Source organism: Drosophila erecta, unplaced genomic scaffold (assembly GCF_003286155.1).
Source record: "Drosophila erecta strain 14021-0224.00,06,07 unplaced genomic scaffold, DereRS2 tig00000055-arrow-pilon, whole genome shotgun sequence".
In the NCBI taxonomy this organism is placed as follows: Eukaryota; Metazoa; Arthropoda; class Insecta; order Diptera; family Drosophilidae; genus Drosophila; species Drosophila erecta.
In genome coordinates, this window is record NW_020825200.1 from 18,929,133 (window position 1) to 18,950,955 (window position 21,823).

The 21,823-nt window shown below is 45.6% G+C and overlaps 8 protein-coding genes across 11 annotated transcripts; 5 read left to right on the forward strand and 3 right to left on the reverse strand.

The window, feature by feature from the left end:
- The first annotated feature begins 13 nt into the window (after positions 1 to 13).
- LOC113563683 lies at positions 14 to 907 on the forward strand. The gene is made up of 2 exons (XM_026979539.1): positions 14 to 826; positions 881 to 907. Exon 1 carries the CDS (start codon positions 369 to 371, stop codon positions 819 to 821), a length of 453 nt encoding a protein of 150 aa, XP_026835340.1. The 5' UTR covers positions 14 to 368; the 3' UTR covers positions 822 to 826; positions 881 to 907.
- Positions 880 to 2,181, forward strand: LOC6541848 (snRNA-activating protein complex subunit 3). The gene has a single exon (XM_015159106.2). The coding sequence runs from the start codon at positions 885 to 887 to the stop codon at positions 2,037 to 2,039; it is 1,155 nt and encodes a 384-aa protein (XP_015014592.2). The 5' UTR covers positions 880 to 884; the 3' UTR covers positions 2,040 to 2,181.
- Positions 2,060 to 4,000, reverse strand: LOC6541868. Its single transcript, XM_001970474.3, has 2 exons — positions 3,270 to 4,000; positions 2,060 to 3,211 (listed from the first exon to the last, which is right to left on the reverse strand). The coding sequence occupies exons 1-2, from the start codon at positions 3,818 to 3,820 to the stop codon at positions 2,740 to 2,742; spliced, it is 1,023 nt and encodes a 340-aa protein (XP_001970510.1). The 5' UTR covers positions 3,821 to 4,000; the 3' UTR covers positions 2,060 to 2,739.
- Positions 4,001 to 4,191: 191 nt separating this feature from the next.
- On the forward strand, positions 4,192 to 6,438 carry LOC6541712 (coilin). 2 transcript variants are annotated; one of them, XM_026979536.1, is made up of 6 exons: positions 4,192 to 4,250; positions 4,313 to 4,433; positions 4,489 to 4,574; positions 4,630 to 5,882; positions 5,944 to 6,150; positions 6,208 to 6,438. In XM_026979536.1, exons 2-6 carry the CDS (start codon positions 4,314 to 4,316, stop codon positions 6,345 to 6,347), a joined length of 1,806 nt encoding a protein of 601 aa, XP_026835337.1. In that variant the 5' UTR covers positions 4,192 to 4,250; position 4,313; the 3' UTR covers positions 6,348 to 6,438. The 2 variants fall into 2 exon arrangements, with proteins under 2 accessions (XP_026835337.1, XP_001970511.1); XM_001970475.3 differs by having other exon boundaries at positions 4,220 to 4,433.
- On the reverse strand, positions 6,351 to 8,499 carry LOC6541406 (nuclear pore complex protein Nup50). The gene is made up of 3 exons (XM_001970476.3): positions 8,044 to 8,499; positions 6,873 to 7,987; positions 6,351 to 6,801 (listed from the first exon to the last, which is right to left on the reverse strand). Exons 1-3 carry the CDS (start codon positions 8,267 to 8,269, stop codon positions 6,463 to 6,465), a joined length of 1,680 nt encoding a protein of 559 aa, XP_001970512.1. The 5' UTR covers positions 8,270 to 8,499; the 3' UTR covers positions 6,351 to 6,462.
- LOC6541269 (arfGAP with SH3 domain, ANK repeat and PH domain-containing protein) lies at positions 8,405 to 17,114 on the forward strand. Of its 3 annotated transcripts, none has more exons than XM_015159107.2 (12): positions 8,405 to 9,109; positions 11,776 to 11,848; positions 11,927 to 12,072; positions 12,141 to 12,481; positions 12,549 to 12,991; positions 13,077 to 13,512; positions 13,574 to 14,054; positions 14,115 to 14,234; positions 14,379 to 15,132; positions 15,191 to 15,267; positions 15,684 to 15,869; positions 15,932 to 17,114. In XM_015159107.2, the coding sequence occupies exons 1-12, from the start codon at positions 8,981 to 8,983 to the stop codon at positions 16,127 to 16,129; spliced, it is 3,384 nt and encodes a 1,127-aa protein (XP_015014593.1). In that variant the 5' UTR covers positions 8,405 to 8,980; the 3' UTR covers positions 16,130 to 17,114. The 3 variants fall into 3 exon arrangements, with proteins under 3 accessions (XP_015014593.1, XP_001970513.1, XP_026835334.1); XM_001970477.3 differs by having other exon boundaries at positions 14,295 to 15,132; positions 15,932 to 16,907; XM_026979533.1 differs by lacking the exon at positions 8,405 to 9,109 and adding an exon at positions 11,475 to 11,570 and having other exon boundaries at positions 14,295 to 15,132; positions 15,932 to 16,907.
- LOC6542068 lies at positions 16,988 to 17,688 on the reverse strand. Its single transcript, XM_001970478.3, has one exon. It carries the CDS (start codon positions 17,680 to 17,682, stop codon positions 17,197 to 17,199), a length of 486 nt encoding a protein of 161 aa, XP_001970514.1. The 5' UTR covers positions 17,683 to 17,688; the 3' UTR covers positions 16,988 to 17,196.
- Positions 17,689 to 17,879: 191 nt separating this feature from the next.
- Positions 17,880 to 21,773, forward strand: LOC6541846 (cullin-4A). The gene is made up of 11 exons (XM_001970479.3): positions 17,880 to 18,209; positions 18,288 to 18,702; positions 18,762 to 19,006; positions 19,063 to 19,523; positions 19,573 to 19,759; positions 19,860 to 20,052; positions 20,110 to 20,246; positions 20,301 to 20,690; positions 20,751 to 21,029; positions 21,090 to 21,242; positions 21,306 to 21,773. Exons 2-11 carry the CDS (start codon positions 18,378 to 18,380, stop codon positions 21,399 to 21,401), a joined length of 2,466 nt encoding a protein of 821 aa, XP_001970515.1. The 5' UTR covers positions 17,880 to 18,209; positions 18,288 to 18,377; the 3' UTR covers positions 21,402 to 21,773.
- The last annotated feature ends 50 nt before the right edge of the window (positions 21,774 to 21,823 follow it).

The following is a 21,823-nucleotide window of genomic DNA, read 5'->3' on the forward strand; positions in this document are numbered from 1 at the left end:
AACAGTTCCTTGGATGAAAGTAATAATAGTATTTTCGCACCATAATGCAATTTTAAATATGCCAAAATAGTGGAAGAAGAGGAATGTGAAGTATCATTAAATAATGAGTTGTAAAAGAAAACCCCACTTGTACAAAGAATTGTTTCAAAAAAGTTAATAGTCATGCCCTTAATGCTTTTGCTGTTGCGGTATTAGATTGAACATGTCTGGTATTTTGCCGGTCTATCAATGTCCAAACTTTAGCATATGTTTACAAGATCTCTTGCGGAGTAACGCAAAATAAAGTATAAGTTATACATAGCTTCTGGGTTACCTGCTCAACCGCATTAACAAACAAAATCTCCCATGAATAACAATAAAAAGGGAACATGAACGATTCCTCCGATTCGGAGTACGAGGACCAAGATTACCTGGTATTTGCGGATTTCAAGAACCACATTCATCCGCATCAGCTAAAGCACGAGGACGCGGCCATCAAAGTCATCGGAATCGAGAGTGACACGCCCATGGCGGAGGTGAATGGAAGCATCTACCGGGGACGCTACGAACATTCCGTGGGAACCAACGTGTTCTTCGAGAAGGAAAAAGACAACCTGGCAAGTGATCCGCTCTTTGAGTCTGTGTGTCGCCAGCGTTATAAGTACGTGAACAAATCCACCAAGGTGATATCTTTTGAAAGGGTCTACGTCGACAATTTGCACCAGGAGGTCGAGAAATCGGTTGTAGCTGAAGACGACGAGCAGACCGAGTCAAAGCCAGAATCATTAAAGTTAAATATTACCTATAAGGAGGCTATCAACAAGTTTGGAGAAGAGCATTAAGTGTGGTGAGCCGAATAAGATCCACAACAGAAAACACTTTTTCAAGACATACCCCTTAGAAACATGGATATGACGACGGAGCCAGCTTTAAACCTGCGAGACTTTCAAGCCGATTACCAAAAAAAATTATTCGCTACTGCGGATAGTGCGGACGAAGTGCCCTTCTTTCTGCAAACAAACCCATTACTTGTGGACGTGGGTGAAAGCTGTTCCCTGGAATTGATCGATTCCCCAGACGACAGCTCGATTGCAGTCTTCCAGCCCGCCGCCGACAAATGCCGTCCAACCTTTGCTCCGCCGCTGGAGAATCAGCATGTGCCCTCCACCTATTCGGTTTTAAGCCAGCACAAGGCCAAGTCCCGTAAAAGTCCCTTTGGCCGCACCCAGTACAGTCACAAACTGAATCCGCCGCCGACAGACTCCCCAAACCTCCATCTTGGTGCTTGCGGTGAACTGGAGCTAACCGTGCGCCTTTACCGACCACCGCGGGCCTACCATCGAGGCTTCAAGGTGGAGAGCCCCGTTTTTGCCGAGGAATTCGTATGTCTGGGCAGCAATTATCTGACCGAGCTGCGAGACAAGATCAGCTGCGTTTGCAATGGAAAACGCTTTGTCGACATCAGCGACGATCCGGATGCACCATTGCCATCAATTGACACAAATCCCGGCTACTTCTTTATTAACGACACATTCTACAATGACAAACGCAATCCAAACAACCCCGACTATTCCCAGACCGTTTTGCGGTGGGCGGCCAACGCGAACGGAGTGAACGTTGACACACTAAAGGTAGAGAGTATGGAGGGCAAAAGATTCATCGACCTCACTGTCAGCCCCGGGTCACCGCTACACTACCTGCACCACGGCAATTGCGAGCACCTGTTCGTGATTTCCCAGATCGAGATTCTAACGCCACGCAGTGAACGCCCAGATCGCAGTCTGTATCCCTTTCCTCACGCCTTCAGCACATTTAATCGCAGGACTTGCTATATGTGCGGAATTCGCAGTTATAGTTTCATCGTGAACCAGTCCCGGCGACAGCTGCACGATCCCTCCTACCTGTGCCGCACTTGTTTTCTCAGATTCTTTTACGTGGATGGTGTCAAACTGGGTCAGTTCAAGGCCTATCGCATGTACGACCATGTGGAGGTGGAAGACGAAGAAGAGGAGGGTAGGGGAGCGTTTCCCGAGGTTAAACAATTAAGTCCCCCTTCTTAAGTAAACATAATATATATAAATATGTGTGATTTTGTTTTTATTTGTGAGCTCCTTTGACTGCAAGATCGCTCTAGGAGTTGATTGATATCTTGTTCTTGTAAAATATTTGTAGATAGATTTAAATAAAATACATACATGTTGCAACAAGAGTAATTGGCATATATTCGACTGCCGTAAGCTGCCTAAATTCCATGCAATCTAGATTAGCAAAAAGTTAGTGTCCAAGTTAGGAATACAAAAATGCAAACAACGTAAATAGTACGATACATCTGGCTTAGAACTAACGTTAATAGATATAGGCAATAGTTCAATTTTTAAAAATTTGTTTAAGGATTTGCACACTTGGGTGCAGAGTATAGACTTGACCAAGACCCATATAAAACAAACCAATAGACTAAATATGGCCAATAACATAATTCATTATCCTAGACAAGATACTAGTACTAATGGTACTTAGCAGTACAATACAGTAAAATTCTGTGCACTGGGACTCCGGCGTGAACGTGATGAGAGACTGTGCGCTTAGTTACTGGAGCGTAGAAATGCATCAACAACTTATTGCCAATCCGACCAACAAATATCATTACGAATAACTGCAGGCTGGGATTCCATTCGCCCGGACCTCTTTGGTGTACGCGCTTGCGTTTACTTCAATGTTAAAGCTTTGACCAGCGGCTTCTTGATGGCGAGCAGTGGATGCCTAGCTCTGGAAGACCAGCTCCCGCTCCACCGACAAGTACTCTAGCATCTGCGCCGGCACTGGCAACTGGGCCAGCTGCTCGCGCGGCATCTGGCGCTGCAGGACTCGGCGGCATAGGTCCTGCAGCTTGGGCATGTTGGCGTACCGGCTCAACGGATACTTGAGGATCACTGGAAACGGTGGCTGCATCTCGTTGGGAACCTTCACAAAGCAAACAAAGTTGTCGTTGGTGCAGCGGTGCAAGATATCTTCGATCATCTCCACAATGGATTCGTACTTCAGTTCCTCGAAATGCCAAAATTCGTCGCGAAATTCCAGTCGATAATGCAGTGTTACGTTGACAATCCGAAAGCTCAGCGTGAATTGGGATCCGCTGGTCTCCGAGTCTCGGACTAGAAACGACCCAGTTGGCTTGTCGCTCAACTGCCGCTGCGAATCGCGCCTGGAGATCTCACCCCAGTACCACACTTGACTGAAAACAAAGGACATGAGTCATCGATCGTTAATGAATGCAGAAACACGGCGCTTACTTGAGCATCTCGGAGCAGGCCTTGTACATAATCTGGTTTGGTGAGTGGGCATCCTCGCGTTCCAGCCACTTCTTCCGTATAAAGCGCAAGTAGTCGTGTGTGAATGGTAGCGTGGGTTCCGGGCAGATGGCCGGCGTAAGGAACTCGTAGGTGGCATCAGTGGTTCCGCCGTCGTCGCAGTCGCCCATCGAGTGCCAATTACGCAGGGAGCTGAGCCCTTGGCCCACCTTCCGTCGGAGTCTGGCAAACACGTTTCGCTTGTCCTTGTCCCGCCTTCTGCGCAGAGTTCCTGTGCCCGTACCCCCATTGCTGCAGCTGGCCATGGAAGAGTCCACTGCCTCAAGGACGCAAACTTCGTTGTTGTTGTTCTGGGATCCGCTGGTCGAGGCGGATGCTGACACGGTCAGCGCCGAGTCGGACTTCTTGCGCCTGGTCAGGGAGTGGAACCAGCCTTTCTTCTCCTTCTCCCTGTCCCTCGCGGAGTCGCCACCGCCAGTGAGCGCCTGGCTCCGCTGGCTGTTTTGGTTTTGACTCTGGTCGCCGTGGCTCATTTTGGAGTGGGATCGGAACGGAACGACGTCCTCGTGGTGGAATCACATCATTGGTCTAATTCGGAGCCGTGAATAATGCTAAACTTTATTGATAAGAACTATTTGTTTTCGTTGTACACAAGAACTGTCTTATCGCTATCGGTCGTGCGTACGTGGTTTGCTATCGATAATATAAGGGAGTTTAAAAAATTTAATTCTCCACAAGATAAGCCTTGATTTATCCATTATTACAGCTCCCTGATTTGGTCTTCTTTAAAACTGAAAATAGCTGACAACCATATTATTTGTCATTTTGCAATTTTTTTTAATATTTAATTATTGTTTAATTCTTTTTTATAAATTGCAAAGAAAATATTACATTTATTTTACAGAAAAATAAACACATCCAGTTAACGATAACGAAATCGATTATACTTCCATCTCTAGACAGGTGAGCGCATTTTAAAAACATTTCAATCAGAAGAAAACTTATTTAACCATGCGCCATTCCAGCATGAAGGTTGATCTATCGAACTTTTTCAAGGACGAACGTCGACATTCGTTGGTTTTCATCGATGCAGCATGGAAAAACATCAAGGACCTCCAGGACCACATACAAAACCTCTTCAGCTTGGCAAGAATTTTAAGAATCGATAAATCCTAATTCTAAATAAATTCTAATCCAACAGGAGGACATTAGTCTGCTCACCACAGATGGATGCTTTCTGCCCCCGAGGGAGTCTATCAAAGTACTAAAGTCTGCTGAAGGACTGAAGTAGGTAAAGTTTTTTCTTTTTACGAGCTACTCGAGCCTATTTCATCTCTTGCAGAGCCTTTCGGTTTGTCAGTCGCGATAATAATACATTTGTGAGCCCTGCTCCTGTAAAATGCAGCAAAAAGCGAAAGAATCGATCCGCCGATGAACAGGTTCACCTATCCGCCTCCACTCCCCTCCGACCATCAAAGCGCTCCAAGAACCAGAGCAACACAGAATGGCTCGAAATTGCGGCAGAACCATCTTGTGTGAAAATAGATGAGCTGGATGATGAGGCTCCTGGACCGTCAATGAGCTTGAAAAACAAGGACGCTACAAAAGCCCCTAACATGTCAGTGAAAATTGAGGCAGAGAACAAGGAATCTGTTCCTCAGACTCAAAAACGATCCATGCGTAAGAAACGGCCTAAATCGCCCGGTGGTACTGACCAGGAAGAGGACGACCCTGCTCCTCTGAGTATTTCTCGATACTCGGTGAAGGAAGGCAAAATGTCAGAAGGCAAGAAGCAAAAGAAAGTGCCTGACACTCTGTCAGAAAAATCTGCTATGGTAACGCTGCAGGAAGACAAAACTCCAGAGGAGCAACAAGAAATGCCAGCGAAACTATCTCAACTCAAAGCTGTGGACCAAATTGAGAAGGGTCTTGGGATATCTACTAGTCTCCCATCCATCTCCTTCCGCTCACCTCTCTTAGAGATGTCCGATAATGTTCCTCGCATATTTCAATTTTCAACTAGAAAAAACAAAGTAGAAATTCTGGAAAATATAAAACTTGCGCCCATCAACGCAGGTTTTTTGCCGCAGAAGAAGGCTAAGGGTGATGATACGGCTAAACAATCCCCAAGTGATGGGAAAGATTCAATTTTAGAGTTCGAATCCGAAACTGTACGCGACCAAGAATCTCCAAATGTCCAAAATAAAGAAACTGTATCAGCAAATGCAACTTTTTCCGAAGACATAATTGAAACATCAACTCTTCCGGTGTCCACAACAGGAGTTGAATTTGCTTGTCTAGACAATGCGACTGAAACTGAGACCACTCTTCCGTCCGAAGCTGATGCAACTAATCCACTTGAATTTACTGATTCCGAATTACATCTGGAAGAAGCATCCCAATCCGAAAAAATTATGCCACATGACGCGAATGCATCTTCGATTAAAATTGAAGTTGATTCTAAGGATGTTAAGCCGCCGCCAGTACGCAATTGTGCTGAACAACTGATATCCGATTCCGACGACGACGTGATGGTGGTAGACGACTCCAATATGGACGTTTCAGACTCTGATTCGGATATAGAGCCAGTGCCAGGTGAGATCACAAGCATTATATTGGTAGTTCGATATACTTATTAGCGCACTTCAATTCTTAGTCGTAGAAGATAGGCGGTACTTAGACATGATAAAGGACCTAATGCGAAATGCAACTCCGCTCACGGGTCTGCCCACCAGGGGCGATACAATTCTATTTAAACTGCTGAAGATCAAGGGAAACGCAAATTCAGGAACAACCGAGTTTATCTCCGGGAACTGCACTTACGTCAACCGGCGCACCAAAATCTTCACAGTAGAACCAGAAAGTAAGGAACCATCAATTTAAATGTTATACCCGAATCTGACATGATTTAAATTTGTAGCATATCCCCCCGAAATCGGACGCATAATGAGTCAATATTATAAGAGTGGCTTGGACGAGTCTTCTGAGGATGTGCGTACATTAAGTATTCATCTTCAAGATATGAATGAAGCCAAAATCGTTGTAGCCACAATCGACTGATTATTATGTGTACATTCTTGAGTTCTATTTCCAGGGTTTCGTAAATTTATAGCTTTTAAAATACAAACGATTAAACAACATCTATATGTACGAATTCATGTTAGTTCTCTATCCTCTACTTAATGTGCTCCTTAATCTTCTTCAGCAAGTCATCGGCTTCATCTCCGGTCTTTACGCGCAGCAACAGCGACGTGGCATTGGAGTCCTGTGGCGTGGGTACACAGACCATCATCACATTGTTCTTACCCATGCGCTGGCAAGGTATACCCTCGCTAAGAATAAGGTTGACCAGGATGTTGCCCAGATTGGTGTCGGCGCGGACTAGTAGTTGGGTCTTTTCTGAGCCCTTGACGGGTTTCAAGTACAACGTGCCTACGCCGCGATCGCCAAAGTCACTGTCTTTCTTAATGAATACCTTACACCGCTTGGAGTATATAGCGTCTTCCTCCACAACCTGTTTGGATTTAAACATTTAACGTACATACGTTAACTACTTATTGAAAAGAAAATTCTTTTATAAGTCACCTTTTTAAACTCGACTTTTGGGGGTGTGTCCTCTTCTTCCTCCGCTACTGCAGCTGGCGGCTGAATGTTTCCGAAAGAGAAAGGCGTGGTACTGTTGGTGAAGGAAAAGCCCTTTGTGCCGTCTCCTGCTCCTTCAGGCGCCTTTTCGAAACCTGCAAACAACGAGGTGCTTGGCTTGTCGTCGTTGTTACTTTTCAGTCCAAAAGAAAAGCCATTGGTCTTCGGTGGCGAGAAGTAAGGCTCATCCTTTTTGGTTGTCGTATCCTTTGCTCCAAAGCTGAAAATGCTGGACTTAGGGGCATCATCGGCTTTGGCTCCTCCAGAGGGTTTAGGTATCAAAGTGAAGATACTGGCGGAAGACGGCACGGGCGCGCTGGAAGCTGCCGTGCTGCCGAAGGAGAACAGTGGTGCTGTGGTCGTGGTGGTTGTCCCACCACTGGTTATGGTGCAGTTGGGCTTTTTAGCAAAGGGAGATACGCTGGCGCCTATTGGTGCGCTGGGCTTGCCAAACGAAAACGTAGCAGCCGATTTGGATGGCGACGATGCACTAGACACTGTTGCAACTGGTTCTTCAAAACGGGATAGTGCCGGTTTTGACTTCGTGGAGTTCGTTCTGGCGCTCTCCTCGTTTTGCAGGTCCTTAAGGTGCTCCTCGTAGTTCTTAAACACTGGAGTCAGTATGCAGTACGGAGTTTTGTCCATGTGCTCCTTGAGGAATTTCATGACGGCGCGATTTAGCTCGGCAACGCTTTCACGGTACTCCGAGCTCTCTATGGTGGATTTGAAGCTAGTGCTGCTGCTGCTGGCTAGCGACGTTTTGGACTCGCTGCTCTCGTTCTTGGCAGCTGATATGTTGCCAAATATCGAGGTGGTTGTCTTGGCGCCATCGATGGTACTTGTTGATTCCTTGGCCGGAGAAGGAGACGGGGCCGTGGTGCTGGTGCTGGCGGAGCCGAAAATGCTAGTGGTGGCAGGCCTATCGGCAGAGGTGGAGTTGAGCCCGAACGAGAATGCAGGCTTTGACTCGCTGGAGGAGGTCGCGGCTGTAGCCGGCAGATTGGCCAAGAAGGAGAAAGGCGAGCCCGCAGCTGCGCTCGCAGCCGGCTTGCCGAAACCTAAAAGCAATTGATGTGAGCAAGTCCCTCAGGTCTGAAAGGGTTCGATAGCTTACCGGAGAATCCGCTGAACACGCTTTTGGGCTCTGCCGTCTTTTCTTCGGCGCCATCCACTTCAGCTGCAGACGATCCACCGGCAATCATGCGGCGCGCCTTCTTGATAACGCGAGTCTTTAGCTCCGCTTCTGTGGCCGTACGGAAGGTGCCGCGTTCCTCGGGTTCCTCCTCCTGGTCCCAGTTGTCGTGGTTCAGGTTCGAGGTGGCCTGTCGCTTGCCAGCCATCTTTTTCTACTCTGTATTGAAATTCAAAGCAAATGCCAGTGAAAATGCAAAAAACCGAATGAAATCCACACCGCGTTGCTAAAGTCGATAAATGTTATCGCTCCCTCGGTTGGCAGACGCATTTGTGAGTCGGCTTAGCAGGGGTGCTATCGATACATCATCGATAGGGTAACAACAGCGAGACGCCAGCAGCACAAAATCGCAATAAAACAAAAGTATTAAATCACGTCTAAAGTTAGGTCGACCATGTCCAGTGCCGCGAGACCCAGTCCCAGTACCAGTCCGAGTGTGTTCCTGATCCTGCCATGATTGCCGCAATTCCGGGTACTGCGCACTTCCCTCACCCAGAGCCAAAGTTAATTGTGCATCGCGAGTAGTACTAACAGTACCGAAAACGCAGAAAAGCGAAAAGCAAAAACAGAAATCGCAAGAGGATGATGAGAACGTCAGTGTGTGGATATATGGATATAGTGCCAGGGAAAGTGCGACGAGCAACAATACAAATCGGGAGTGAACAAAGCCGCGGAGACACGTACAGTGCTTAAAGGCGTTATCCTGGTTTCTCAGCTATTCGCCATCCCGCTCCCACTCCCGTTTTGCTCCCGTGCCACGGCCTTGGGCGTGAGCTGGTGTGCGTGTGACTCGCGTGTGTGCGTGTGAGTAAGAGATACGTTGTATATACCAGGACATCGGGATATCCTGAGCAGCAAAATGCCGCCATCCCTGATTGCCGTGTCCGAGTTCGTGGAGGAGACGCGCTCCGACTACAGCTCGCCCACCACCTCCACCTTCGCCTCCCGGATGCCCGACTGCCGCCACACGATTGGCGTCCTGGAAGAGGTAAGTGTGTTGTCCAGGGAATGTTCCCTGCGCTAAGTTCCTTAGGTAGGCAGGTAGTCCAGCCAGCCATCCCTGTACCTACATTTAAACCGATACCTAGTTCAAGGTGGCCGATCCAGGAGGGTTTACAGGTGTGTTCCGGGAATCTCAGTCATAGCTATAGTTTTCCATTTGCGTTGAGCACTTTCTATGTATTAAACAAATTATTATAATTATTTATATGGGTCACTGATGAAGAATTGGATTTATTGTTGAAAAACTAATATCTTTGTATTTTAAAGAGAGTTAAGAATATCTAATCGTTATTACTTGCTTATTTTATTTATACCAGATTAAAGAAATAAGAATAAAGACTGGCTTTTAAAAATAGATAACTTGTAATAGTTGTACCATCACTGGTTTTACAAAATAAAGTAATATAGTCCAAGTATAATGGAATCTAATAGATGTCTGTGAAAGTGAAAACAGGAGCACGGCTATATGTATATCCGTGCGATTCTGCAGCAAACATGGCAGACGACACCCCCTACCACACGGTGATGATTATTATTTTCCGGGGGGCAGCAGCGGAAAGATTTGTAAATTGGCGCGGCGCCAAAATGAGCCACCGCCTGTTATTTTAGTGCGATCTCTCTCTGGCCGGCTCTCACTCTCTCTTTCTGCCCGCAAGGTGGTTTTCCTCGATTCCACAAAAATAGTATTATGAAAATACAAAGTGCATTCCCGACAGTGCTAGTGCAGATGGAGCTAAGGGCGTAGGGAACTGGGCACCAAAGTGGGAGTGGCTGCCACATGAGCATGCTGCAATTTCTATATTTACTCAAGGCAGCTGTGATGTCGCCCACTTTCATGTGTATATATGTAAGTACACGGATATAATACACCCGCTGATAAAGCTAAGTACACAAACAGTATTTTACGGCCGGAAAAAGGCGTGTGATAAGAAAAGCGAATCCGAGGACCGTGGCTATTCCCGTACGGGAAATACCGCCCACAGAAAAAACAGAACGTCTTAGTGGAAAATTCATCCATGTTGTCATCCGAAAGACCCTTGAGTGGGGCCGATTGTGCAATATACACATAATGCTCCAATTCCCTAGGCTAATGCAGCGCCCGGCGAAACAAAATTAGACGATTTATTGCTCACGTCATGCCCAGCTTTTCCCGGAACTCTGGGCCGCCTTCTTGGACGCCAAACCACATCCACTTCCACGTCAAACATTTAATATTTAATTTCGCTGATGGATTTTTGGTGTAGCCCAAGCAGCCCAGTGACCTCCATTCCCCGCCAGTTAAATAAATTTTATTTCATTTTTTCAGCCAGTCTCTCCCATTGCGTGTTTATTATATTTGGAGCAGCTGTAAAACTGTCTAAAATGAAATTTAATTTGGTTCGTCCAAGAGTTTCTCTCTGTGCTATTCATTTGGCCGCTTCCACAACGAAGTGTTGCTGTTTTAGCCTTATTCTGGGGCTTTGGCTTATTATAAATTAGCATCTTTTGTTATCAAAACAGCTAACTGGCCGGGCAACTCGTCCAAAGAGCAAAACAAGTTGACGAATATTGTTAGCTGGTTTTTGTTTTCGATCTAGGCGTGTTGTTTGCATTCCCAGTAATTTGCTCAACCTCTGCTCATGACTAATCTTCTCCAGCCGATGGCTGATTGCCAGGGGTTCGTTTGTCCACAGATGTTTGCCACTCAACGGCTATCGCGTAGTATAGAATTGCAATCGCAAATAGTCAGGTTTCCCTGGGGTTCGTTCTTAGCCGATTCGCTTGTAATTTTTTTCAGCACATAACATTTAATCTAATCTGCAGTATTTATTGGGCAGTTGTTGACTGGTAGCTCATATATCAGTTTCAGCTGGAATGTAAACGATCTTTGCCCATTCTGATGTGATTCGCAGACAAGTCAGGATCCCTGCGCCCCTCCTTGGTGGCTAATTCAATTTTGAATACAGCATTTTGAATTGAAAGCAATTGGGGAGAGTCAGCGGGTCAATGGGGGAACGAACTCTTTCCTTCTCGACTTCGGAAATGTACTGAAATAATTGTTTATGCGGTTCCGGTTTTGGCTTATAAAAAACTTTGCCACATAAAACATTTATGCTGGAAAAAGGGGGTGTGTATCAGTAGGGAAACTGCCTCGAATCTTTTTCACTTGCTGTCTTAATTGGTGCATGCGACTGCATTTGAAATGGGGCTGGTTCGGTTATTAAGTTTAATAATAGAAGTGACCTTGTCGTACATTTTCAATTAGCTGGTGCCATAAAATGTGAGGGGAATATCGAAGGGGTGGGTCAACTGACAGGCGAACTGAATACCTAATGCCGATATTGACGCGATTTCAATCTGGAAATATTGTTCATTCGGCGTCCGTCCAAGGCGTTTCCTCTATTGTGTCTTCCCATCTTTGGCTAAGCTTGGGAATGCGTTGTGGTTGTTCCTCCAAAGCACAGAAGGTGCAGGTCGTTTATTAAAACAATAAATAAAATTGATCGCTCTTACAAATTTGAAGAATGTTCTATATCAAAACCTCTCAATGATGCAAAACCCTATCGCTAACAATTGTCTTACAGAACTTCCTTAATGAGTAACATTTTTCCATTCACGTTGAGACTATGCTCAATTTATCACTATAATAACTATGGGATTTCCCTCTTTCAGAGATTGGAGTTTGATCGGGAGGGTCTAACTAAGTTGAAGAAAGCTGTCAAGGCTATCCACAACTCTGGAAACAGTGAGTACATTCTCTGAGATATGATACTATTTATGTATTTTCTTACAAATAATCGTTGGTTTCGCTTTTATCTTTTAGCCCATGTGGACAATGAGATGTTTATGGTGCGAGCTTTGGAGCGGTTGGGCGGCAAGGTCATTGAGCAGGATGAGCCGGACATCGGCGCCGCGTTCCTTAAGTTCAGCGTTGTTACTAAGGAGCTCAGCGCACTGATGAAAACTCTGGTAGGTATCACTGTTTTGTAACCGTTACAGGGTAATCTAAATGATAATTTGTTTACCCACAAAAACAGATGCAAAACATCAACAACATTGTGATGTTTCCGGTGGACTCAATGCTGAAGAGCGAGCTGCGGGGTGTGAAGGGGGACATGAAGCGGCCGTTCGACAAGGCGGCCAAGGACTACGAGGCAAAGTTCATCAAGATTGAGAAGGAGAAGAAAGCCCAGGCCAAAGAGGCGGGTATGGTGCGTACAGAGATCGACGCCGCTGTAGTGGCCGAAGAAATGGAAAAGGAGCGTCGACTCTACCAGCTGCAGACCTGCGAGTATTTGCTGAAGTACAAAGACATTAAGACCAAGACGGGAATCGAGCTATTGCAGCACCTTATTGAGTATTATCATGCGTTAAGCAAGTGAGTACATCAATATAGTTATGCTATCCGGAGATTATTACTGACATGTGTCCTATCATCTATACAGCTACTTTAAGGACGGCCTCCAGACGATCGAGCACTTCGGCACGTACATCGGCGACCTCAGCGAGAAGCTACATGAGATCAAACAGAAGCAGGACGAGGATCGTCGCAGTTTGCTGGACTTGCGAACAGTTTTGCGCAGTACTCCAGATTTTGAGCGAGTTGACAATGTGCCATCGTCGGAGAGCCGAAGTGGGGGAGCTGGTTACTCCCTCCATCAGTTGCAAGGTGACAAACACCACGGCGTCACTCGGCAAGGTCACCTTTTCAAGAAGAGCGAGGGAAAGGTGCGTCGCGTGTGGCAGAAACGACGATGCCGTGTCACCAGCGATGGCTTTCTGGACATCTTCCATGCCGACGAGTCAAAGCCACCAACACGCGTTAATTTGCTCACTTGCCAGATTAAGCCGGTGCCGGATGACAAGCGTGGATTTGATCTTATCAGCTGTAAGTGAAGCTCCATAAGAGCTGTATAAACTTGGTTCTCCCATCAGTTATACTGAAATTATCATTAATCTTTTCCTTTTTACAGACAATCGCCCGTATCACTTTCAGGCGGAGGATGAAGGCGACCAGAAGGCATGGATGGCCGTCCTGGTGAACTGCAAGGAGAAAGCACTTACCAAGGCGTTCCAGCACGCCAATCCGCAGATGAGTCCAAGTCTGGTGGAATTACAGAAGACTGTGATCCGATATGTACAGCTACTGCCTGGAAACGATCGGTGCTGTGACTGTGGATCGCGGAACGATGTGACCTGGATCAGCCTAAACTTTGGCATTCTGGTGTGCATTCAGTGCTCGGGCGTGCATCGCGACCTGGGCGTACATCACTCGCGCATCCAAAGTCTTACGCTGGACAACTTGACGACGGCTAACCTGTTGATTGCTCGTGCCATGGGCAACAGCACGCTGAACGATATTATGGAGGCGAAACTGGGAAGGGGCAAGCTTCAACACGAGAGCAGCATGTAGGTGTTCTTGGGATGTTAAGGATTTTTTAAAGTGCTTAGTTTCAATTTGTTTTTGCAGGGAAGAGCGCTACGACTTTATTCGCGCCAAGTATGTTGCCAAGCGCTATGTCATGCGCACCTGCTCGGATGACAACGACCTACGGTGCGACTTGGAGCAGGCAGTGGTTAATGCCGACATGAGTCAGTTGCTCCAGGTGTGGGCGGAAGGAGCGGATCTCACTTGCTGTCTGCCCAGCTCTGATGCAGGAGAGACGGCACTTCATCTGGCCGTGCTGCGCGAGATGGGATCCACGCTGCACATAGTCGACTTTCTCATCCAAAATATGCCGCCCAAAGGTCTTAACAAGGCTACCAACCCAGCCGGCCTGCTGGATGTGACGGGAAAGAATACGGCGTTGCATCTGTGCGCTCTTCACGATCGAAGGGAGTGCATGAAGCTTTTGCTCCGCTCAGGAGCGGACTATGAACTCAAGAACTCACAGAACAAAACAGCGCTAGATATTGCCAAAGAAATGGGACACAATAGCTGCAGGGAGCTCGTAAGTCTTATAACATGGATCCACTCAAATGAATATTAATCAGCATTCGTTATACTGTAGATTGAATGTGCCATTAAGCGGGAGAAGAGCGCCTTCGACCACATCAACACTGACTGGAATCTGCCAAACGAGGATGGTTCCACGGATTTCAGCGACGATGAAACAGTCATCGATGAGCGCGTAAGTCGCACATTCCGACTAGCTAAGTTCTATGCTGATCCCTTTTTATTTTGCTTGCAGAAATCCCGTTCGCGTCCCCCCAGTTTTGCTGGCGGGGACTCGCCCGTTCTGCGCTCTCGTTCCTCTACTTGCGACTCCATACAGTCCAGTTCTAGTCCAATCGCCAATTGTCCGAGTCGGCAATTTACTCTACCCTCGGGTCTGCCGAGCTATACACATTCTGCAGGGACTTCGCCCAAACAGCACGTAAATGTGGGACAGTATCTAGGCAGTGCTAGCAATGTTGGAGGTGGTGGGGCTGGGAATGGCGGTTCAAGTCCCAGTTCCGCCTCTAGCCAGAGCGTTCGTGCGGCGAGAAATAGCTTGAATATGCAAAGCGACCTGGGCGGCCATGTGACAGGCGCTCGCAAGTCAACATCTACGGCCAACATGAATTCGCTAAAGAAGCGTACAGCACCAGCTCCACCGCCCGGGACATTGGGCAGTGGCTCGTCGAGCTCTTTTTACGGCACATTGCCTCATCCTCCACGCCATTCGCAGAACTTCGATGCCAGTGACATTCGAGCCATTAATCACAAGAACCAGTCGCTGGACGTTGCGTATGGCACGCTGCCGCACCTTCGAAGCGTAGAAAGCAGTCCTAGAGGCGGAGGTGGATACGGGTATGGAGTGTCACAGGATCCTGGAGGATCTGGAAACGGAAGCAACAACAGTCTTATGCCTGCCATGACTACCTTCGGCCACAAGCGTTCACCCAGCGGTGAGTCGCTGAACAGGAATATCCATTTAGCGGGCGCCAAGCTAGTTCTGCCGCCAACCGGTGAGTTGCCTACGCTAAAGCATGTGGACAAATCGGCGTTAACGAGGCCAAAGATTCCCCCACCAGGACCGCCATCAGGTGAGTATTAGAAGAGCCGTTTAAATGGCAGGGTTTTTAATATTATTATGATCGACAGAGCGTGAAATATCAAACGGACAGTCGAACGAGAGCATAAGTTCCATGGACGAGGGCCCAGTGGCGCCTCCCCGTAAGGTAAGTCCCTCAAGAACGTTGCGTGGGTTATGCAAATGTCCTGTAGATCAACACCCAAACCTTTCTTTGTATTTGATCTAATCCGCACTCGGAAAACAATTTGCAGCGCAAGCAACACATCACTCAATTGAGATGCCAGTCCAGCGAGGAGACGGTAAATGGCAAGCACCACCGCTCATTTGCACTTTTATACAAAGTTTGACAAGCGAACTACGCAATTTAATTGTTGTTCTTGCTGTTGCAGTTGTCGTTTCTCTACTAATTGTCTCGCATTGTGCATCTCTTAAAAGCTCTAACCTTTTACGCCCATACCCACAAATTATGTCAAATCTATAATTTTCTATGTTCAATTAATGTTGCCATCTATGCCATTGCAATTTTCACATTGCTTATGTTTGTCATTTGAAATCTTTCAGCTGGTTAATCAGTCGGCCAATTTCCCCGACTACGAGTCGTGGCATACGGATATGGACAGCTCTGGGGGCGGCCTAGACCATTCAGCCGAGTCGAATGTGTCCTCGAGCGACAACGACCGACTGAATTCATCGCCGGACAATCCGTCGAAAACCGGTGGGGCTGGGCTGGGCGGAAAGTTCCACTATGTAAGGGTTTTAATATACTATCCTTGGTCTTATTAAAGACAAATCCATATCTCTCTTTCCAGAATGGTCAGAGGCGGTGCCGAGCTCTCTACGATTGCGTGGCGGACAACGATGATGAGCTAGAGTTCAAGGAAGGTGAGATTTTGATCGTGCTAAATGAGCGCACCGACGACGAGAACTGGATGGAGGGCATTATTGAGGGACAACCGGCGAGGAAGGGCATGTTTCCTGTCAGTTTCGTGCATATGCTGCCTGATTAATCAATCCCCTGTTTGTGCTGAGTTTGTGGCTGAGCGTGATTGTATATAGATATATATATAGATGTGTGTATGCGTCTTTTAAACTCTAATGACATATATTAATGATTTATTTATTACGGCTATTTTATCACAATGCGTGTGACTATTAATTTGCCTAAGACTAAACATGTAAACGTCTCAAGTAAGTTACTTTTAGCCTAGAAGCCAACTACTCATTTACACTTGTATTTCAATCAAAGCCTTTAAGTAGAGTTCTTCCTGTGCATTTCACGTTGGCTTCCTTCCCAAGGTTAGCGCTTTAATAACTAAATATGTCCTGCAAATGCTGTAATTCGTACCATAACTAGATCTATCTTTATCTTAGCCTAAAACGCTGTGCGCAAAAGTTACTCAATGTCAGAAAAATTGTCAGGAGATCAAATTATGTATTGTATGCTTGTACTTTATGCTGCCATAAACAGATACTAACGATATCCAGACAGGCCCCGACCTGGTCGGGATCTTGGTTTACACTCGTACTCAAGTATTCTAAATCTGTTGTTAATGGTTTGACGAAGAGTTTATAAAACAACGTTGACAGAAATATCAATTTAACCAAACCCAAGCCCAAACTATCCATATTGCGGACATAATTTGAAAGCCACCAATGCTATTATAAAGAAATACGAGCATTTTCGGCAAAAAGGAAAGCAAAAGCCCTTTGTACCTAGAAGTTGTTACCAATTAAGTACCCAATATGTATAAACGTATATAAAAATTACAAACTGCAAGATATCAATTATCGAGATTTGTTTATCACATATGATAATTTTGAAAATTCAAAGTGTATATAATGATTTTTTTAAGACACCACACACCTTTTTCTTTTTACTCATTTTGTATACACGTTTCAGTATTTATTTAGCAAAACCTTAAAACATATTGATATTATATGTAAGTCAAATAAAAGGAAGAACATAACGCTTATTACATATATATACACATATATAAGGTTGTGTTTTTACCAAAAACAATAATCCGTCTGATTTGTTGGGAGTATTAATGGGTATAGGGTAGATGATATAATATTAGGATAGAATAGCGTCTAATGACTCGTCTAATGCTTTATCCCCAACTGTGGGGCTTTCAGCTTGTGGAGGGGTCGGTTCCACTCGCAACTGGTCCATTTTTGTGTAGAATTTCGGACATTTTTGGAGAACATTGGAATATTCCGTGAATATTTGGAAGGAGGCCCTTTGAAGCAGCGTGTCTCCCAAGTGATTGGAGGCGAGTATTTTGGCCAAATTCTTATAGTCCCGCTGCATAAGACAATTCCGGGCCAGTCGAAGTTTCTCGTACGCAGTGGATCGTCTAACGCTGAAGTAAAACTCGTAACTGGCCGGAGGAGCACAAGATGGGTTTTGGTTCAGCCAAAAGCCATCTTCGGGACTGGTGGCGATTTCAAGCGTGCGTTTCAGAACATTTGCGGGTATCCTCCTAGCTGGAAAACTCTCACCATTTATTTTACGCGGTGCATTTTTCAAAGGAGGCTTTTTCTCAGATTTGGTTTTCATTTTATATGGGTTTGTTAAGCGAAGAGTTTCTGGAAATGGAAACAATGTATTTGATATTACCCGTTGTATTACTGGTTGTATTACCCGTTTCCCAATATTTACGTTTAAATTACTTTCGTGGAAAAAACAATGCGTCGTGCTAACAGCGATAAGCAATGTTAATCTGATTAACCCCAATATCGATAAGTACTGATACCCGGTAAGATATCGATTACCAGCCGTCAATCGATGTTTTGATTCGTCCGATATCCTACAAAGCAATATTTTCCGCATGCAACCAAAAACGAAAGATTAAAATGCTGGCTGTGTAATTGTACTTGCGAAGTTGTTTCGATTTTAATAGTCTCCCAGGCGCTGAAGGATCCCAATTTGTCCACCAGGACGCCGTCTGTCGGAAAAACCTACTTCGCAGCCGGAAAATTCCCCAGAAGTCTCTTCGCCTTGAAGTCGCGAGTTGCCAATTTGTTGTCGGCCCCAGTGCAAAAGTAGCAAAAATATTAGGAATATTGCTGGTAACACTTTGTGGGGTACGTATAAAAAAAACCAACTGCAATTCCAGTCCTTAAAGGCGGAGTCTGAAATCAATAATTGATCTGCACGGCCAGGACTAAGCAAAGCCGGTGCGACGGAAGCAGGTCAGGATCAGGCGAACAGGAACGGAGTGGAGTGCCTGCTGGCAGCAGGGGCCCAAAGCTATGAGTGCGGCCAAGAAGTACAAGCCCATGGACACAACTGAGCTGCACGAGAACACAGAGAACATCGCCGCCTGCCTGAAGAAGGCCGAGAACGTCGCCCCCACCGCTGCCGCCGCCTCGAGCCTGGGCCGCAGTGCCTTCGCTGCCCAAAACATGAATTCTGCGTCAACCAACGGCGAGCGCCTGCCAAACTTTTCCAAGCTGGGCGGCAGCCATGGCGAAATCCGCACGGCTTCAACTACCTCAAATCTCCTCAATCGCGTGGGGGCTATTCACAACAGCAAGCCCGGCGATGTCAAGAAGATAGTGATTAAGAATTTTAAGGGTAGGTCCTGTTTAGATCCAAACTATTTTTACACTGCATGATTCAACTTGCTTCCTTAGATAAGCCCACACTGCCCGATAACTACTCCAAGGATACGTACGTGAAGCTTGAAGAAGCCGTAATCGCCATCCAACTCTCCAAGCCCATTAAATATTCGCTGGAGGAGCTCTACCAGGCGGTGGTGAACATGTGCAGCCACAAGATGGATGCGCAATTGTACGCGAAACTCAAGGAGTTAACAGAGCAACACGTAAAGCGCAATATTAAGCTCAAGGAGCTTACCGGCGGCAGCATGGACAAACTGGTATATTGCTGTTTAGATAGAAAAAGGCTCACTTATCTCCTTTTATTGCTTTTTAGATTTTGCTGGAAAAGATTAACCACTGGTGGCTCTCGTTCTGCCAACAAATGATCATGATTCGCAGCATATTCTTGTATATGGATCGAACTTATGTGCTGCAGAATTCGTCCATTCACTCTATTTGGGACATGGGGCTGGACCTTTTTCGCATCCATTTTGCTCAAAACAGCGTTGTCCAAAAGCGAACCGTCGACGGTTTACTAACGCTTATTGAAAAAGAACGACAAGGCTCTACCGTGGACCGCGGTTTGCTGAAGAGTTTGGTTCGCATGTTATGCGACCTGCAAATCTACACCAGCTCCTTTGAGGAGAAGTTCCTCGACGCAACCAACCAATTGTATAAGGCTGAGAGTCAACGCAAGATGCAGGAACTAGAGGTTCCTGAGTACTTACAGCACGTCAACAAGCGTTTGGCAGAAGAGAACGAACGTTTGCGTCACTATCTAGACTCAAGCACCAAGTATGCTGGCGTTATTAAAAAAAAGCATTTATTAATGTATTTCTCGCAGACATCCGCTGATTTACAATGTGGAAAAGGAGTTACTCGCCGAACACCTAACGTCAATATTGCAGAAGGGCTTGGATTCATTGTTAGAAGACAACAGACTGAGCGATCTCACGCTTTTGTACGGGCTGCTTAGTCGAGTGAAAAATGGAACATCTGAGCTGTGCGGCAACTTCAATGGTTTCATTAAGGTATGCATTTATTCTTAAGTAAATAAAGTTATTAAAAAATACCTTTCTTTTAACCAATGTAGAACATAATAATATAACGCATCAAAATCCCTACTTTCAGAAAAAAGGACGCACCATTGTCATTGATCCCGAGAAGGATAAGAGCATGGTCCAAGATTTGCTTGATTTCAAGGATAAAATGGATGTGATTGTTCGCACCTGCTTTGAGCACAATGAGAAATTCACAAACTCGTTGCGCGAGGCCTTTGAGTTCTTTATCAACCAACGTGCCAACAAGCCGGCCGAGCTCATTGGTAAGCCCCCCGTGTACTTACTATATTGGAGTTTGATAAACCTTATTCTTCCACTAGCTAAATACGTAGATATGAAACTGCGATCAGGCAACAAGGGAACCACGGATGAGGAGTTGGAAAAGACTCTAGATAAAATCATGGTTCTATTTCGTTTTATACATGGCAAAGATGTCTTTGAAGCGTTTTACAAGAAGGTTGTGCCAATCCGTTGCATATTGACAAATTATTAATGACTAATACCCTTTTAGGACTTAGCCAAACGATTACTTGTGGGCAAATCGGCATCAGTGGACTCCGAAAAGAGCATGCTGTCAAAGCTTAAGCAGGAGTGCGGTGGTGGTTTTACGTCCAAGCTGGAGGGCATGTTTAAGGACATGGAACTGAGCCGAGATATCAACATTGCGTTCCGCGGACACGCATTAAGCAACAACCGCGATGTCCACAACTTGGACTTGTGCGTCAGCATTCTGACCATGGGGTACTGGCCTACATATGCGCCTACAGAGGTCACAATGCCGCCACAGTTCATTAATCCGCAGCAGATTTTTAACAAGTTTTATCTAGAAAAGCATAGCGGGCGAAAGTTGCAGTGGCAGCCTACATTAGGGAATTGTATGCTGCGTGCTCAGTTCGATGCGGTAACTAAAACGGCTCATAATGTTTCTTATGCGGTTGCAATTCTTACGTTTGTTTTACAGGGTCCGAAAGAATTGTTGGTCTCGCTGTTTCAAGCCCTTGTTCTTCTATTGTTTAATGATAAGCCAGTTCTAAGCTACGAGGAGATATTGGCCGCCACCCTAATCGAGGATGGAGAGTTACGTAGAACACTTCAGTCCCTGGCTTGTGGACGCGCCCGCGTCATAACAAAAACACCGAAAGGCCGCGAAATTTTGGATGGCGATCAGTTCGACTTTAACAATGAGTTCACAAACAAATTGTTTAGAATCAAGATCAACCAAATACAGATGAAAGAGACAGTAAGTGCCTTGACTTTTGATGATATTCCCAAAAACTTAATAATATACCTTTTCTATTAGAATGAGGAGCAAAAGGCGACGGAGGAGCGTGTATTTCAGGATCGCCAGTATCAAATTGATGCGGCTATTGTGCGCATTATGAAAATGCGGAAAACGCTCAGCCATAATCTTCTCATCACCGAGCTGTTCAACCAGCTTACCTTCCCCGTCAAGGTGCGTTCACTAACCCTTTTTATTTTCGATAGCAAGAAGTTAATAAGTTTGTTGGTATTCCAGCCCGCTGACCTTAAAAAGCGAATCGAGTCGCTCATCGACCGCGACTACATGGAGCGGGACAAGGATAATCAAAACCAATACAACTATGTGGCATAAATGGCCTCGTTTTCTGTGAAATCCGAACACCGATTCGATTGTAATTCGTTCTATACCATACACATACATACTAGCAGTTTAATTAAGTTTTTGGAGTGTCCTGGTCCGATCGGGGATATTCAGAAAGTTTTTCAGCTGTAATTTTGTTTCTTTAACTAAATCGTTGAACAATCCGCCAGCTAGTAGTGTGTTTGCGACAGTTCTTTTTGTAAGTTACCTTATCACACAATAAATTAAGCGTTTCATTTACAAGCCGCGTCCCGTGAAGTAGGTTGTCGCTCCCTGAAAGTCGATACCTTCAGCAATTTAAAAAGTTTTCGAACCGAAAACAAACTAAGTGTTCAATAAACTTATTTATTGGACTAATTCTAATATGTATACTTTTAATGGTAATTCTCCTTCAACTAACAATAGAAGTGACA